This window comes from Hipposideros armiger, unplaced genomic scaffold (genome assembly GCF_001890085.2).
Source record: "Hipposideros armiger isolate ML-2016 unplaced genomic scaffold, ASM189008v1 scaffold_340, whole genome shotgun sequence".
In the NCBI taxonomy this organism is placed as follows: domain Eukaryota; kingdom Metazoa; phylum Chordata; class Mammalia; order Chiroptera; family Hipposideridae; genus Hipposideros; species Hipposideros armiger.
This window is the reverse complement of record NW_017731690.1, coordinates 1,723,802-1,740,514: the sequence shown is the minus strand read 5'-3', so window position 1 is coordinate 1,740,514 and position 16,713 is coordinate 1,723,802. Positions and strand designations below refer to the sequence as shown.

At 34.9% G+C, this 16,713-nt stretch overlaps 1 protein-coding gene across 1 annotated transcript in view; it reads left to right on the top strand.

Moving 5' to 3' along the window:
* PTPRK (protein tyrosine phosphatase receptor type K) overlaps window positions 1–16,713 on the top strand; it is a gene marked incomplete at its 5' end in the record, with an annotated part of 136,273 nt that overhangs the window by 37,595 nt on the left and 81,965 nt on the right. The window contains 2 exons of the mRNA XM_019661220.1: window positions 2,811–3,084; window positions 5,859–5,895. Coding sequence (XP_019516765.1) covers window positions 2,811–3,084; window positions 5,859–5,895 — 311 coding nt within the window. The remainder of the gene's footprint in view (window positions 1–2,810; window positions 3,085–5,858; window positions 5,896–16,713) is intronic.

Sequence of the window (16,713 nt, the reverse complement as noted above, 5' to 3'; positions counted from 1 at the left end):
CATGGCAGGCTGTTAGAGGTAATTTTGGGTTCACCTCCAACATTTTTAATTATTAAATCAAGAGAACTATCTACCACATGTATATGATATGGCCTTTTGAGCTAATGGCAAAATCCCTTTGTATAGTCTTACAGTTTTATAACTGAAGGGAAATTGTGTATTGAGATGTCATTATCTGGCTTCCCAGAAAACTAAGAATGACTACATTCCAATATTTAATCAAGTTAGATTATAGTATAGAGAAATCATTTTTAGATTTTTAATATAAGGAAATCATATTTTGAGTATTGAGTGAAGATTCATAATGCTAGTATATTGATTTTAACTTAATTTTAGAAATATTTTAAAACATAATTAAAAGGAATGGGGAATATATGAAGTATGGGTAGAGTGAATTAAACTCTTCAGGTGACTTTGAAATATTTTAAATTGCTAGAGTACTAAGCTTGAATAATATTTAGATCTAGCTACAGTTAAGTACCATTAGGTAATTAGACAAGCACAAGGATGAGAGAGCACAGACCCATTTCATGTAATCAGTCAAACCACTTCTAATTTGATTTCTCATTACTTATTTTCTGTTCTTAAATTAATTTGTATTGATAAATAAGAAAGTAGCAGGGGGAAAAAACAGTTTAGAAAAAGTGAAAGTATGTGGTTGGAGAGCAGCTCGCTCAGACAAATTGAACAATGAAGGGAAGATAATTTCTTTTAAAAATGAATTTAATAATTTTTAATGTGGGGTTCCATCTCAAGTTCAGTGGGATCGTCCCAAAGAGCAAATAGCACTTTTTCTTCCTTCATTTCTCTCCACCATCAGCAGTTTGCTTTGCTCCTAGTAGACCTAGAAAGATAAGCTGCTTTGCGTGAAATGTCCTAATTTGGAATGTACAACTTATGTCAATTTAATAGAATTAGTTAAGACTGAATGTGTGCATATGTGAATTTATCTACATATATGTATCCACAGGATATGCCAATGCATAGCATACAAATGTGTATTCTAGATTGAAAATAAACAAATAAAAAAAAAAGACCAGACCAGGTTTGCTTAACATGGCATATGTCAGCTATGATCTTTACTTTTTTCTCTTCAAAGGCTATGCTTATGTATTTCCTGTATTTTAAAATTAGCATATGCTTACTCCACTGACCTTTCAGAGAGCATGTATCTTGTAATACCATTCCTAGGAGCTTAGAAACCCAATTCAGCAGAGATATAGAGAATGATGCAGTATACATAATTTCAAGTAATATAGATTTCTCCCTTAGTTACTTGCCCAAATCTCAATTTCTGACATTCATACATTTTCTATATTTCTAAAAAAAAAGGAGATGGATACCAACTTACCAACTTCTCAGCAATATTTTAATGGGAACTTGAGTAATTAAAAAGAAAAGAAAATCTTTAATTTGTAAAGCTCCTTTCTTTTAAGCTATTGGATCGTTGGCAAAGTCATGACATATTTTTCTATGTGTTTCAATTTAAAAATGTGTCATGACTTTCCCGACAACCCAATATGAAGGTCTTATGTTTACAGGTAGGTATAACAGTTTATATTAAATTAGAATTTTATACCAGATTCTAAGCTGATATAAATTTTAATTTTTAATTGTCATAGATGAAAAATCAATCTCCCCCCTCCTCTCATGTGTGTGTATATGTGTTGTTGTGGGTTTTTTTTTATGAAATTCATTAAATTAAATATTCTTTTCCTGATGGAGATCCATTGACTAGAGACTGTATTCAGTGTACACAATGAGCATATTTGCCTGGAGACTCAAGAGTCAAACATGCAGCCCTACACACAGCTTATTTATGAGTGTATATGTGATAGCAATGGATTTTCTAATATTTTTCAGTAATTTTGAAATATAATTGTTTTAAATTCATTAGCAATATATAAAAACATATTAATAACATCAAATTTCTTAGGTAGACATTTCCTAAAAGTGTTTGCCTAGAGAATGTCCTACAAAGAAAGAATAGTATTTATAATAGTATTTATAAATGAGTTTCAGAAATTGATAATAAGCAGATCTTTAAAGTTGCATTTCTTTAATTTCCTTATTCTCTTAAAATAATAGCTATTGTCGGAAGGTTTAAGACTTTTAAAAACGGTATTGTAAGGTTTAGGTTTGAGCTTTAATAGGCCAATTGCCATCTGTCTCTACAATTTGTAACATTTTATTATTAACAACTCTAGAAGAAGGAGTCAGTCTATTTCGGTGGTGAAGACAGATTTCTGTCCATCTGTGCCCATATTTGCAGCATGTCACTTGTGCTTTAGATCTGCATAGCTGTGAGCCAATGTTGATGCCGTGGCAAGGTCAAGAAGTGAAGAAGCCTGTCAGCACATTCTGTCTCTAACATGATGACAACTGCAAACTGGTGCTTTGAGCTCCGCCCTGAGGCAGCCATTCTGTTGGGCCTTGGACCTGGGCCTTCCATACTATCATTTAAAAGGAAAATGTTAACTTTAAACATTTAAAAATATCAGACAAAGAACTTAATTTATTATATGTCTCTGATTACTATATCAGGTTCCTTATTAGGGTGACTTTCTCAACATTTAAAAATGTGTAGTTCTATGGTGTTCATTTTATGTTGTTAACTTTTTTTCAGTCCCTTAGTAACTACATTGGGGTTAGAAGCCGTGTGAAATTCTATTTTATTGAGAAAAGAATGTAGTGGGTTCAGACTGACTTTAAAGATTTTGTAAGTGTTGCATGTCACTATTAAATACTTGACTGACACATCTCAGTATCTAGAATCTTAAATTTGTGCTGTGTTTTCTTTTTCACCAAAGCGCCTATCAGATTGTTGTGGAAGAGCTGCACCCACACCGCACCAAGCGCGAGGCCGGAGCAATGGAATGCTACCAGGTTCCCGTCACCTACCAGAATGCCATGAGCGGGGGCGCACCCTACTATTTTGCAGCAGAGCTCCCCCCAGGGAACCTTCCGGAACCTGCCCCATTCACAGTGGGGGACAACAGGACGTATCAGGGCTTTTGGAACCCCCCTTTGGCTCCACGCAAAGGGTACAACATCTATTTCCAGGCAATGAGCAGTGTGGAGAAGGTAAGCTTCCTCCACAAGATGCTTTCACACTGCCCTGTGGAAAAGCTGCAGTTGAAGTTTATAAACATGCAGTAGTCTTTGTCATGAAAAAACAAACAAACAAACAAAATGATGTAAAGGGGATGGTGTTTCTCTTCCCAGCTGTATGCACAGTTTTGGGCTGAGGCTCCTTTATAAATTACCTTGCACAGGATTTCTCTTTTCTTGTTACTGCTTCTGAAGAAGTTAAGCCTTCTTCAGGGGAGCCCACATGAGCAATTGTGAACAAAATGGTTTGGAAAGGTGGGTGTGCTGCTGCTGGGACTTGAGCCCGAGTAAATTCTGGGCATTGTTCTGCCTTCTTGCTCAGTAGTAACGCACTTTGTAAGATTAAATTTACTGCAGGATAAACAGAATGTGTGTTCCACAGCAGGCTAATAAACCCTTATAAACTTTTCAGGAGGTACAAGCCAAATAGTAAATAACAAGTAACAATCCTCTGATTACAAAGTAATAGGACGCCCGTGGTCTATCTGACAGAACCTAAACAGAAAGCTGCCTGGAGATGGCTGGATGCTGTGCCATTAGAGAAGCCTGTTTTCCGTTTCTCTGGTTGCTCCTCCTTTTCCCATTTTGGACACAGTTGTTTTTTAGCCCTGCCGCTGATCCCAAATGAATATTGAAGAAGAAAACACAACAGGAAGTTAGAAACTACCAGTGGTTCCTTATGTGGGGAAATCACCTGGTCTTGCATGCCTCATGCTGTTCTCTTTGAAAGATTTTTGTTTCCTAAAACTTATTTAGTTTATTTTTTTTTCAGATAAAGATAGGAAAACAAAACAAAAAAACAAAAAAAACAAAAAAAACATTGAGAATAGAAAATGTCCACGATTTAAAATCCAGTAGAAGAATGACATTTCTGTGCACTTATGGCTGTATAGGAAATTGCTGGGTTTGGGTAATTGAGTCCCTGAGGTGGGAACTTGAGGGATGATGTGAAATAGGTGATATCCAATTGCAACAGTCATGTTATATCTTGAAATAGTTTAATTGGAAGACATAACAATCCATTTACATTTTTTCAGGGAGCATGAGAACTTGGGGTATTGACTAGCTGCTTTTGAATAAAAGCTCTTTCTGCCTACTGTATATGGTTGGCTTACAGTATATGGCAGAGAAAAATGTCACAGCATCTCATAAGACGTACGTGCCCCAAAGCCAGAGGCTGCTCAGGGTTGGAAATGCCCTTCTCTTTTAGTTTATCTCTACATGAGAGGGAGTCTTTAGAGGCAATTTGGCTGCCCGCTTCCCACTTACACATTATTATGTACTGCTGGTAAAACTGGGCTGCTCAAAAATTAGATGACTATGGACATTACTGTTCCATTCTGGGTATAAAGCAGCATAGTGGTAGAAAACAGTCTGTGTTTGGGTAATCATTTTTAACAAGGTGAGAGATTCCAAACTAACTTTTATTACTTGGTGTGTGATATGAGAGGAGTATTAAATGAGTGTCTGTTAATTATAAAGGATCTTCTCTCACACTCTTTAAAAGCTTTGTTATGAATTTTCTCTTCTAATTGTTCATATATCTACATGTGGTATAATCAAAGCACAAAGTAGCAATAATATATTTCACAGTTATCCTGGCAAAGAGTTTTAAAAGTGACATGGCTCCTACCAGCAGAAGCTGGTAATCCTCATAGAGTTAATAGCAATTGCTTTTAGTAGATCAAAATCCCTTTGGGCCTTTGTGGGAAAGTAAAATAATCTCTTGTAGTTTAGTATGCAGGCCTCGGGTCACAATTAAGTAATAGAAGTGCATGGTTTCATTTTTAATTACTCATTCCTTCTCTGCTTTATTTTATTTAATTTAAAAATAATAAATGCTTAAGAGAAAATTATAAACTCTTGGTTTATTGACATATAAAACTACTCAAGATGGAGATATAAATGCATCTTAAAAGCAAATAGCCTGTTTTGTTCACTGGCTTTAACATCGTTTTCAACCTCTTGTATATTCAAAAATACAAACTGAGTAAGTCCAGAAGTGCGGGCCTGGAAATGCTTTCCTCCTCCGAGTACTACCCCACAACATTAAAAAAAAAAAAAGAAAGAAAGAAAGAAAAGAAACAAAAGATAAAAAAATAGAATCTGAAATAATTTGTACCTTTTTCTATTTCTACTATTTCCTTGAAACCCTCTGCCTAGCAAGAGGAGAAAAAAAAAATCACACCAAGAAAGATTTAACCCCTAACTGCTATATTAAAAAGAAAAAAAGAACAGCTATATTACACTGCAACTGTTATGTAATTTTTGGATGATCTTTCTAACTCCTGCCACTGAGCTCTTTAGTCATGCTAGGCTCCACGTGAGTGTATATAATGACCAGCTTTGGTCTGAGTGTACAGCTATGAGGTGAAAACCAAGTTTATATTTGGATCTGATTTGTATTGGCTTTGCAAATACATTTTTCTTTCTGATTGTTTAAAAAGTAGAATAAATGCAAATAGAATGCCATACTTCTTGTTTCAGACAAGATAGCCTGCTTCATTACAATGTGAAAACAGAATCTAAATCTTCAGAAAAATATTGAAAAATTTTAAAGTTCTTATTTTAGATTAAAAAAAAAACCTCTCTGAGAATACATATAAAAACATTAAAAGTTTCCTTAATACTGCAATTTTATTATTTATAAACCTATTTTATAACCCCCATTGAGCTTCATAATAGTTATAGTTTATGAAATAGGAAACATCATGTACACTGACTATTTTCTTTCATTTTTACCTCAGGAAACTAAAACCCAGTGTGTACGGATTGCTACAAAAGGTAAGAGGTTTGCTTTTTATTTTTTTTCAAATTCCATTTGCCCGCTTTCTAAAATGAAACAGCTTTGGTCCCTGCTTCAGGGCTAATTACACGTGTCACTTGTATTACGGAGTATTTGTAGTAGGACCCCATTAAACGGGCAGCCAAGCCCTCTGACTCACTTGGGTGTGTTTAACATGTAATGGGGTACTACTTTCCATCCTACAGTACTTGACCAGAGGAATCTTGTTATGAGACTAGGAAGGATTTAGAAAACCTTAGAAGGGTTTATTTCTGCCATTTAGGGTCTGAAAGGTCTTGTGCTGCTGATCCACCAACATATTGTGAAAGGCTCAATGATATCAGCTCAAAATAACAAGTTGCTTGTCTAAAAAATGGTGTTACTTCCTGTGGTAGACAACCTAAGATAAAAAGAACCGAGCTAGTCCACAGGTAACAGCATAGGTGTGGAGACTGGTCCATATCTTCATCAGTAGTGCAGTTTCATTGAAGATGCTTTACTTTTTTAAAAAAATTATTTTTATTATTATTATTATTTAATCCAACTGATGCCAAGAAATTAGATCTGTGCTCACTAATGCGCAGGGCAATTCCTGCTGATATTTCATATAATAGCTTTGTTGCCTAGTTTCTTTAGGAGAAAACATTTTCATCTTTGAATAAGTGGGAGAAAGTCACCAACATTCACTATCTTTATAATCCTTTATTTAAGACTTATTTAATTGTGTCAACAAGGAAGGGAGAGCTACTTGGCGTATTCTAACAATAGAAATAAGAGAAAAGCTGTCTGCATGCAGATGTGGGGCCCTACAGAGGGGCGCTCCGGGTTGTTGGCTGCCAGGATCAGTGTTAGACCCACATTAATGAGCAGTAGTTGATTCGCTGGGGGTAAAAATGAATGACCAAATTCTGTTTGTGTTGGCATCTCTCCTTTCATCATTTTTCTCTATCTAATCATCAATATGCTCAATTAAGCATTTGTATTGTATGTACTCTTGCTTTGTTCAGGCAATAAAGACTTTTTTCCTTAACTCATGAGAAGTAACAAAGAAACTTCATTTAAGAGAAAAAAAAACTTTTCAATTTAAATGCTATGATTCCTCATGATATTAAAAAATAAAGCAATCCTTAATGAAGAGAAAGAGCAAATATAGAGAGATGCATATGATATGTAAGCATTTACTTTATTTTAAAAACTTAGCTTATGGATCAAGAGTTAGAGTTGAAATTTTTAGAAGATAATGACAGAAGGCATTTAGGTATATATATCACCTGTACTTTTTCAGATTTAAAATAGAGCCAGTAATGTAAAATGATCTTGCATCAGCCTCCAAGAATTTCTTTAGATATAGTGATGCTATGTTTCTATAACTGAGAAAAGATAGCTATAAATGATTCTAAAATTTACAACTCTCATATTTGGTTATTTGATTATTTGCATTTATACAAGCTGATTGTCATATTGTCCCTTTCTCAATACAAATAAAATGATGATGAAAAGTATTATATAATATTTAGACTGCAGGAAAGGTGAGGTTATGGAAATCAAACTTCCCATGTGGCATAAAATATATTCCAGAAATGCAAGAGTAGTAAGAAAGAGTCCATTTGTGATATTTTCTTCTTTGTCTAATAATTTATCCTGCTATACTCCTGCATCTCAAGTTGACAATATGGTTTAATGAGTAAGAGAAGAGAACTCTGGCCCTGGACTGGGTTCAAATCCTGGCTTTTCCCCTTACTGTTGTTTAGCATTGAGCAAATTTTTTAACCCCTCACCCCAAAATGAGAATAAGAGACTACCTTCCCCTTACCATTATTGTGAGGATTAAAATAGCATATATATATATATATATATATATATATATATATATATATATAATGGAATGGTTGAATAATACCAATTCTATTGTGACTATTATATAAGTAAACTATTATTTTATCTCCATAATTATTGTAATCATTTTGTACCTTACTTCAGAAGAACATAATTTGTGTTATATAGTTATGAAAATAGTATGTATGGAAACAAAACTAAATTTTCATGATAGAGATTATTTGGGGGAAAAGTAAATCCCTAATGTTTCTATCCAGATCTAATGTAATTCTTTCTCTGAGCATTTAGCATTTTTCCACATATGAAAAACCACACTTATCAGGGTAAAATCAACTTATTGTGTGACTAAATTTTGAACTAACAGCATACTACTATCATCACCTTTGGTATAAAATTTCTCAATGTGAAAATAAATAGGTTTCTGGCAGGGTATTTTAGAGACACACGTAATAGCCAAAATAGCAAAGCAATATCAACTGGGAAGAAGCATGAAAAACCTTCTGGGCAAGGAATGGTTCAGTATTTCACAGATGTATATACAGGTAAAAATCTATTAAACTGTATTTAAATGTGTGTGTCGTGTTGACTTAGGGCCCTGGAAATTCTTATGGGGTGTGAAAGAATTTAAAAGCCAAGAAAAACTAGCATACATAGTAGAATAGCATGATCATTTTGAAAATTTTTTTGACATGGGAGAATTATTCTAAAAAATTTCCAATGTAATAGACTGCTTCCTGCCTTCTTGAAACTCATACTGATTGCAGCCATCACATAAAGAAGGTACAGACATTGGCTTGACTATTAAAAAATATGTACGTGAAGTAAATAATGAACATCATTATGTCTAAAACAAATAATGATGTGAATACATACTATGGGACAAGAGAAGAACTTGCATTTAGGTAAGAAGTCACTGAGAAGGCATACGTCAGGAATGGAGTGGAAGGGTTTATCTGAATTATACTGGAAATCATGAAAGTCATTCCCTTTATAAAACAGCATATCCAAAACCAGAATTGTTATACAAAAAGGAGTTTAGTCAGCTGTATCTTTGAAAAGCGAAAAGGAGAATAAGCCTCAGAAAAGGTTTCTGTGTTATATTGAGTAAAGGTGGCAAACTCTTGAAGCTGAAGGAGAATAATACTGATTGCCAACTATAAATAGATAGATAGATAGATAGATAGATAGATAGATAGATAGATAGATAGATAGTCACTGAATATAAAGTACAGCATAAGGAATATAGTCAATGGTATTGTAACAGCTATGTACGATGTCAGGGGTTATCACTTTGTGAAGGGCATAATTGTCTATTACATTGCTTTTTATACCTGAAACTAAGAGAGAGAGAGAGAGAGAGAGAGAGAGAGAGAGAGAGAGAGAGAGAGAGAGAGAGAGAGAAAAGGGGGCAACACTGGAAAGTCACTTGTATGGTGAAGTGGAAGCACTGTGAAAGTTGCATGCTTTATAGACTGCTTGATATTGGTTTGCAATCCATCATTTTACATATAATTTATAACAGTGCTCTAAATTGGTACACACACACAATTTTTGTAAATAGGCAGCTAAAAGCCTTGTGTTTTGCCATAGTGTCATAACAAATGTATACTGTGATAATTTCATTTTCTTCTTGAGAAAATTATTTCAATGATAAAATTTACTCCAAGGATTTTCATATGTATTTTACTAAAAATCTTGCTTTATCCATATTAAACTAACAAGAGATGAATTTCAATTGAAATTTTATTTATCTCATTCAATAATATTTAGCATATTATGCCATTTAAAATTTTATAAATATATAGTCATTTATGAAACCATGCACTCATTTACGTAAAATTCTTCTTCTTCTTCTTTTTTTTTTTTTAATTGGGGAAGGGGACCAGCCAAGTTGTTTTTCTTCAATCTAAGTTGTAGAGGGCGCCAGTTGCCATCTGGCTGCCCATTGGCAGCTCATGGCCTCTGAGCTCAAGGTGCTGTGTTCAACCTTAGTTGCAGGTAAGCGTAGCCACCATCCCAAGCAAGAGTCAAACCAACAGCCTTGTTATTAAGAACACATGCTCTATCCATTGAGCCATCTGGGTGGCAGCTCAGCTCAAGGTGCTGAGTTCAGTCTTAGTTGCAGGTGTGCGTAGTTATTGTTAGGAGCAGGTGCTCTCACTAGCTCAGCCATCCTGCCACCTGTTGGCAGCTCAGTGGCAGCTCAGCTCAAGTGCAGCATCACTGGCCCATGTGGGAATTCAACCGGCAGCCCTGTTACTTAGAGCTCGCGCTCTTAAGCTAACTCTTAACCGAGTCACTCAGCCGACCCCTACATAAAATTATTCTTAACATAGAGCAGGTATTGATAACAAATCAAGATATTGAATAACTTCCTAGAATAAGACTAAGAAACAAAATCAATAGTATGAGAAGTTGAAACTATTTGGTTGTGTTCAATTTCCCCCTTATATAAATTTCTGGATTTTTGGAAGAAAACTTTACTTAAAATTTAATTTTAAAGGAGATTTCTATGTTGTTCAAATCTGCTCATTTAAAAATAATCTGACATTCATTGATAAAAGCTATAAAATTGATAGAACAGAAAATGTTTAATATATGCAAATTTATTTGAACTTAGCATTTAAAGTGAAAGGGAGGCTTTTTTAAGTTAACGTAATATGTCTATATTCTATATTATGAAAAACAGTTAAGTTCTCCATTCACAAATGGATTTTATTCCAAAACTCCAATTGTAAACAGTTTGCTTTAACACACTCTTGCCTGTCTACCCATTAGCCATTCTTTAACTTCTTCCAATTTCATTTGGATATCGATGTTTTCATCACCCATATAGCATGTATTTATTTAATATCTATTCTATACCAGACAGTGTTCTGGTAGAACATTGAATGGGGAATTGAACAGTGAATGCATAGACCTAAACCTCTGCTTCCATGGAACTTAAATCCCACTAGAGTGAAACATACCAGACACAAATAAATATGTGATAGTCAGATGGTGATAAATTCTTTGGAGAGAAATAAAATAGTAAGGGCAGATAGGGAATACCGGGGCATGTGCCTAACTAAGGCTTTACTGTTTTATATATACTTATCCCAGAAGGCGTTGCCTGTCAGGTGAAGGAAATGAGGGAGTAACCCATGTGGTGAGGGACATTCAAGGCAGAGGGAATACATGCAAAGGCCTGGAGGAGAATGTATCCTTAGCTGCCCAGAGAGGGTGGGCTCAGACCCAGGAAATGGATGAATCAGACAGATCTTAGTTAGCCATTCTCAAACTCTCGCTTGAGTCAGAATCACCTGGAGGGCTTGTTACAACATGTTGTTGGACCTTAACCCCAGAGCCTCTAAATCAGTAGGCCTAGGGAGGGGCCCAACCACTTGCATTTCTCACAAGTTTATGGCTGTTGCTGCTGCTGCTGCTCCGGTGACCACACTTTGAGAACCACTGATCTAAACAACTCCCATGCACCAGCGTTAATGCGTGGTGTACGGAAGTTTTGGTCAGGGAGATCTAAGGATATCTCTTCTGTCACGTCCTCAAAGAAATCTGTTTCTTCCTAATTTATAAAAAGATAGATGGCAAGGACAGTCTCCAACCCATCCTCTTATCTTGGGCATTGTTTTGTAAGAATGTGATATTTAAAGGTTGAGAGTCAAATTGGCTAGAAAGAGGAGAAAGTCACAGGAAACAGTAAGTCAACTTGGAGCTGGAACAACTCTGAGCTGAGCTACCCATTACTGGCACTCCTTAACTGTAAATTTTTATGTTGGATAAAATCAATGTCCTTGTTATGAAAACCACTACTGGTAGGTAATGTGTTACCTACAGATGACACCTGAACTGATGATAGACTCCCCCAGCTTAGGAATAAAAATTAAAAAATAATATTGGTTTAGTTCCAATATGAGGTGTAAAGGACCAATTATTTCATTGAATGACTGCACAAAAGCACTTAAAGTCCATATAACCTAAGCAAAACCAATCACATTTTTGAAATACGGAATCTCCTGTTAGGTGTCAGTTTAGAATACCAAGAACATATTTGCTGCATTGGCATAGGAACTCTGATAGGAGTTATCCTCACTGGGCTCCAAGAGAGCAGAAAAGCGGGAAGCTAGATAGTTCCCCTAGAAGCCATGGACCAAAGGAGATACCAAACCCTAAGGCATGCATATCTGCATTCACCCATTTATTTAATATCATTATTTTTATTGTTTTAATCAACCCAAAGTTGATACGTGATTGAGAAAAATATCTGTGAGGCTAGAGAATTATTTGACAGAGAATGGCCTAATCAGATCATTTTAATTCAGGATATTACATTAAACAATGATATAGGTCCTTCCCAGCCCCTCTATCTTGTGCTAGCATGCATTTTAAACATGCATTCCAATATTAAGAAAAATTAACCTGTCACAGACGAGTAGGTTTGCATGGAAGATTTTATCTGGTATATATGATAAAACATATAAACACTGGTAATATTTATTTTCTTTATTCTTCCTTCCCTCCTTTGCTGTCTATTCCCTGAATACTGGATAATGAGTTAGGGGTTTTTTGTTTGTTTGTTTGTTTGTTTGTTTGTTTAGCATTTTCTGTTAATCTTACTTTTGTCAAATTTTTCATTGGTGCCCTTTTCTCTGAGTGTCAGGTGGATAAAAGTGCCTTTTTAGGTGATCAGATATTCAAAAATAACAAAACAAACATGAGAAGAAAAAGAACACTTAGTCTGTCAAGAAATTGTAAAACCGTGGAAGCTCCACTTGGTTGTACCATGTGTGTAGAAACTATTTGATTGAATTCCTTCCCACCATAGTTACCACAGATGAACTTGAACTTGAGTACAACTCAACAATTTCAGCTCTTAAATTGCACTCTTGTACTTTATCCCTTAGGGAGCTTAAAACTGCAGAGGAGGTTGGTTTAAAAGCAGGGTTGAGGTCTAACGTAACACGTATATTTAAGTGGGTTTCAGAGTCTAAAATCCCAACCTTCGTTTCCTAAATTGTACTCAGGTGCTTTATGTTTTGCCAGCTACATGTTGATGGAAATGGTAAAGCATCAGAAAGTAATTTTCAGATTTTTTTATACCATTGTGTTTTAATCTGATGGAAATTAGGGTGAACTGTGATGGTTTAGCCTGGCCGTTAGAAATTCTGGACAGAGCTGTGGCTTTTCTTGGTCTTTAGGATGAAATTAGCTTTGAGGAAGCTGCCATCCCTTTCGAAAAATTGTAATCAGTGAGTATAACTCGATTGTTTTTCCTCTAAATGCCTAAGTGCTCTTGCTGGTACTCACACTCCTTTCTCTTGCAAGGGAACCAGTGTACCCCATTCTTTCTGCTATGGGACCTACGTCCTAATTTTCAAAAATTGATCTAATTTGGGATTTCATTTTTCTTGAACTGAGGAAAATAAAGCATATCTACGTGAAACCAAGCCGGGAACAAGTACAATTTTAATAAAGCTTAAATCAGTGGTTCATGTCTTAGAACTAGCCTCTTTTAATCACCAATATTTCATGGTGCTCTGTCAAAGGCCTTAAATCATTGTCATTTTTTTAATATAAAGTTTTTTCTCTCTTATATTATACTAAAAAAAAAAACAGCTAGTCAATTTTTTCAACTTGTTTGCAAAACCAAAGTATTGCTTTGCATTTGAAAAACTAGAATAGAATAAAAACATAATATTTCTACAGTGACTTCAAAGGCTAATGACTGTACAAATTATTTATTATTCAGAAATTTCTTAGGATCAAGAGCTGCCTGGATGGACTATAAGGTTAACAAGGGTAGGGGTGACTATCTGCTTATTTTTGTTTTTCATGACTGGTATTTAATGTAAATGCAGTCAACCTCTTTAGAATGGATAAACGAATTGTTGTCCAGCATTGTTATTCTTTTCAATGCCCTGAGTAGAGTACTTGTGTGTGTTAGTTATGGAGTCTGCTAACTCCTGGCGACCCTATGAATGAGTGATATCCACAATGTCCTGTCTTCACTGGCCCTGTTGAGAGAGTATTTACATTACTATAAATAGACAAACAAAGGACACAACAGGAGCCCTTGACTCAGAAGCTTATGGTCCAATTCATCATCATCATCATCATATATATATCTGAGAAAAATGGAAGACTAGAAAAAAATGCAATAAAAATTTTGTATGTAATGCAAGTATGTGTACCATGGTAGTAATCTACTAATGTAATAGGAGTTTTCAAAAGGGTGAACCTACTGATGGAAAATTTCTGGCAAGTGGTAAATTCCAGTCTCTGTTTTAAGAAACCAACTGAAATGTATTTACTTATTGTTATATTTATTTTATTTTTATTTTTAGCAATGATGAATTTCAGTGTTGTTATTTTGCAGACACTTTAGGGTTGAGCATTTACTTTTGTAATAAGCTATTTTTAAAATTGAAAACAATGGCTATATACACAAACCTGTTATATAAAGAATATTAAATATCTCCCCTTAAGTTTCCCATTGTTTCTTTATTTCTAAAAAGATGTAAAAATAAAACTTAACCTTCTACCTCTGTTTTTAAGCATATCAATAAGTTGCAAAGTGAGTTCCTAAATTGATAGTGTCATCTGAGATTGCACGTATTGATAATGTTCAACCAAAAGAGTGTTCAAATAATAGGTTCCTAAATACTGCGACTGCCACTCGTAACCCCTGATTTCCAATCTACCACTGAAGAGTCTAATGTTTTCACTGATTGACTTTATAAGTAATGGAAATTATATTGGTAATAAGAAATTTGATCTTATAAACTTATAGTAATAAAATACTTCTGTTTTGTTTAGTATCTCTTTTATAAAATGATTTTGTGCTAAAAGTTTAGTACCTTTGTTTTAAATCATAGCCTCATTTTATGGGTGAGAAAGCTGATACTCATTGATGATCTGTTTTTTCCAAAGTAGCATAGACTATTATAAGTGTAGAACCGGAAATCTGTTCCCTGTACTTTTTTAAATATACAACACTTATTCCACACTGCCTGTCTAGAATCATCAGTTTAAATACTAATATATGTTCAATCCCCATCTTCATGTCAACAAAGGTAATATGATTACCTGAAGTCCACTATAGTAATAATTTCTCTAATATGATCAAAGGCCAATCCTGAGAGTTTTATTTGGTAGTTAGTGTGTAATGATAGCATCAAACTGAGGATGCCAATTATGTATCAGGGAGAATTTTATAATTTAGGGTTCATTCAAATAATATCAACAGCAAAGTCAACATTATTGCCTTTATTTCTAGGAATATTGCGTTAACAGATGAATGAGAATGGATAACTCCACTACTCATATAACATTTCATACACATTTATGAGCCAGGATCAGAAATAACATTATCTTATAGAGCAAAGATGGCAGAACTCTTGGTGATAGGATTATCTCTCCCGGAAATCACTTTGTTACAACTGTCAACCAAAACTGAGCCTGTTAACATTTCGAGGGAATCATATTATATTAAATACATAATGATACAGAGCTCTGTAGTAGGTGAATGATCTCCCCTTGCCCCAAGATGTCCATGTTCTAATCCTTAGACTCTGTAAATATGTTACCTTATATGGCAAAAGAAACATGGCAGATCTGCTAAGGATCTTAAGATGGGGTCATTATCCTGGATTATATAGTTGGGCTTAGCATGATCAGAAGAGGCCTTACAAGTGGCCAGTGGGAGTCAGAGAGCAGATATGAGGACAAAGAAAGGACTGGAGTGATGATGTGCTTTGCATAAAGACACAGGGGCCTTGAGCTGAGGAGTGCAGGTGTTTCCAAGAAGCTGGGAAGGACAAAGAAACAGTTTTCCCCCTTGAGCCTCCAGAAAGAACCCAAGCCTGCAAACATCTTAATTTTAGTCACAGAAGATTCATTTAGGACTTATAAGCTCTACAATTGTAAGATAATAGTTGTATGCTATTTGAACCCACTAATGTGCAGTAATTTCTTACAGCATAAAAATGAACTAATATAGATTTTGGCACCTGGAAGTAGGGTCCTGCTCTAACCAATACCTAAAAATACAAAAGGACCTTTGGAATTGGGCAGTGGGCAGAGGCTCCAGAGAATTCTTAGGAGCATGATACAAAAAACCTAAATTGCCTGTAAGAGACCGTTAGTAGAAATATGAATGTTAAAGTTTCTGCTAGCAAGAGATCAGAAGAAAATGAGGAACAGGTTATTGGAAACTCGAGAAAAGGGGGTTTTTGTTATGTGGCAGAAAATTAGCTGAGTTGTGTCCTGCAGTTATGTGGAAAGCGAAATTTATCAATGATGAACTTGGATGTGTAGGTGAGGCCTCTCCAAACACACACACACCCACAAGTATATATGTGAATACATATATATTCACATGCGTATATGTGTATGCTGTTTGTTGATATTATTATTGTCTTTATATACTGGCGGTACAGATTCTCTATTTTAATCCTTTGATTTTGAAGAAGGCAAATGCTAAATCACAGAAAGCTTGCTGTACTTTTGTTGTTAGCAGTTAAGAACAGGTTTTTGGACTGAATCCTCACATCAAAAGATGACATTTGTTTTATTTCAACATTACAGTATCATGAGCTCTGCCTCTCTTTTTTCTATATTTATCCTATTGTAGGGATAAAAGATTAAAAGCCAGTTTGGCCTCATTGAAACACATTTGCGGAGTGTTATAGAACATTGGTTTATGATTATCACTACATAATAGACCAAGTATTCTTTATCCCCTATCCGTTTAGTGTCTGAAATTATGCATTCTATTCAGTTTTTAATGAAATGTGGATTACTTTAAAGATTATCTCTCTGGTTTAATAAATGGCATTAGAATAGAAAGTTAATTGGATCTTTCTTGAATGAGCTGTGACCACTACTGATAGAAGGAAAGATAGCAAATGACACATTTTTAAATTTGTTTTGTGTTTAAAACTTTTAGATTAGGATTATTTGTGATCAGTTTTCTCAAGTAAATT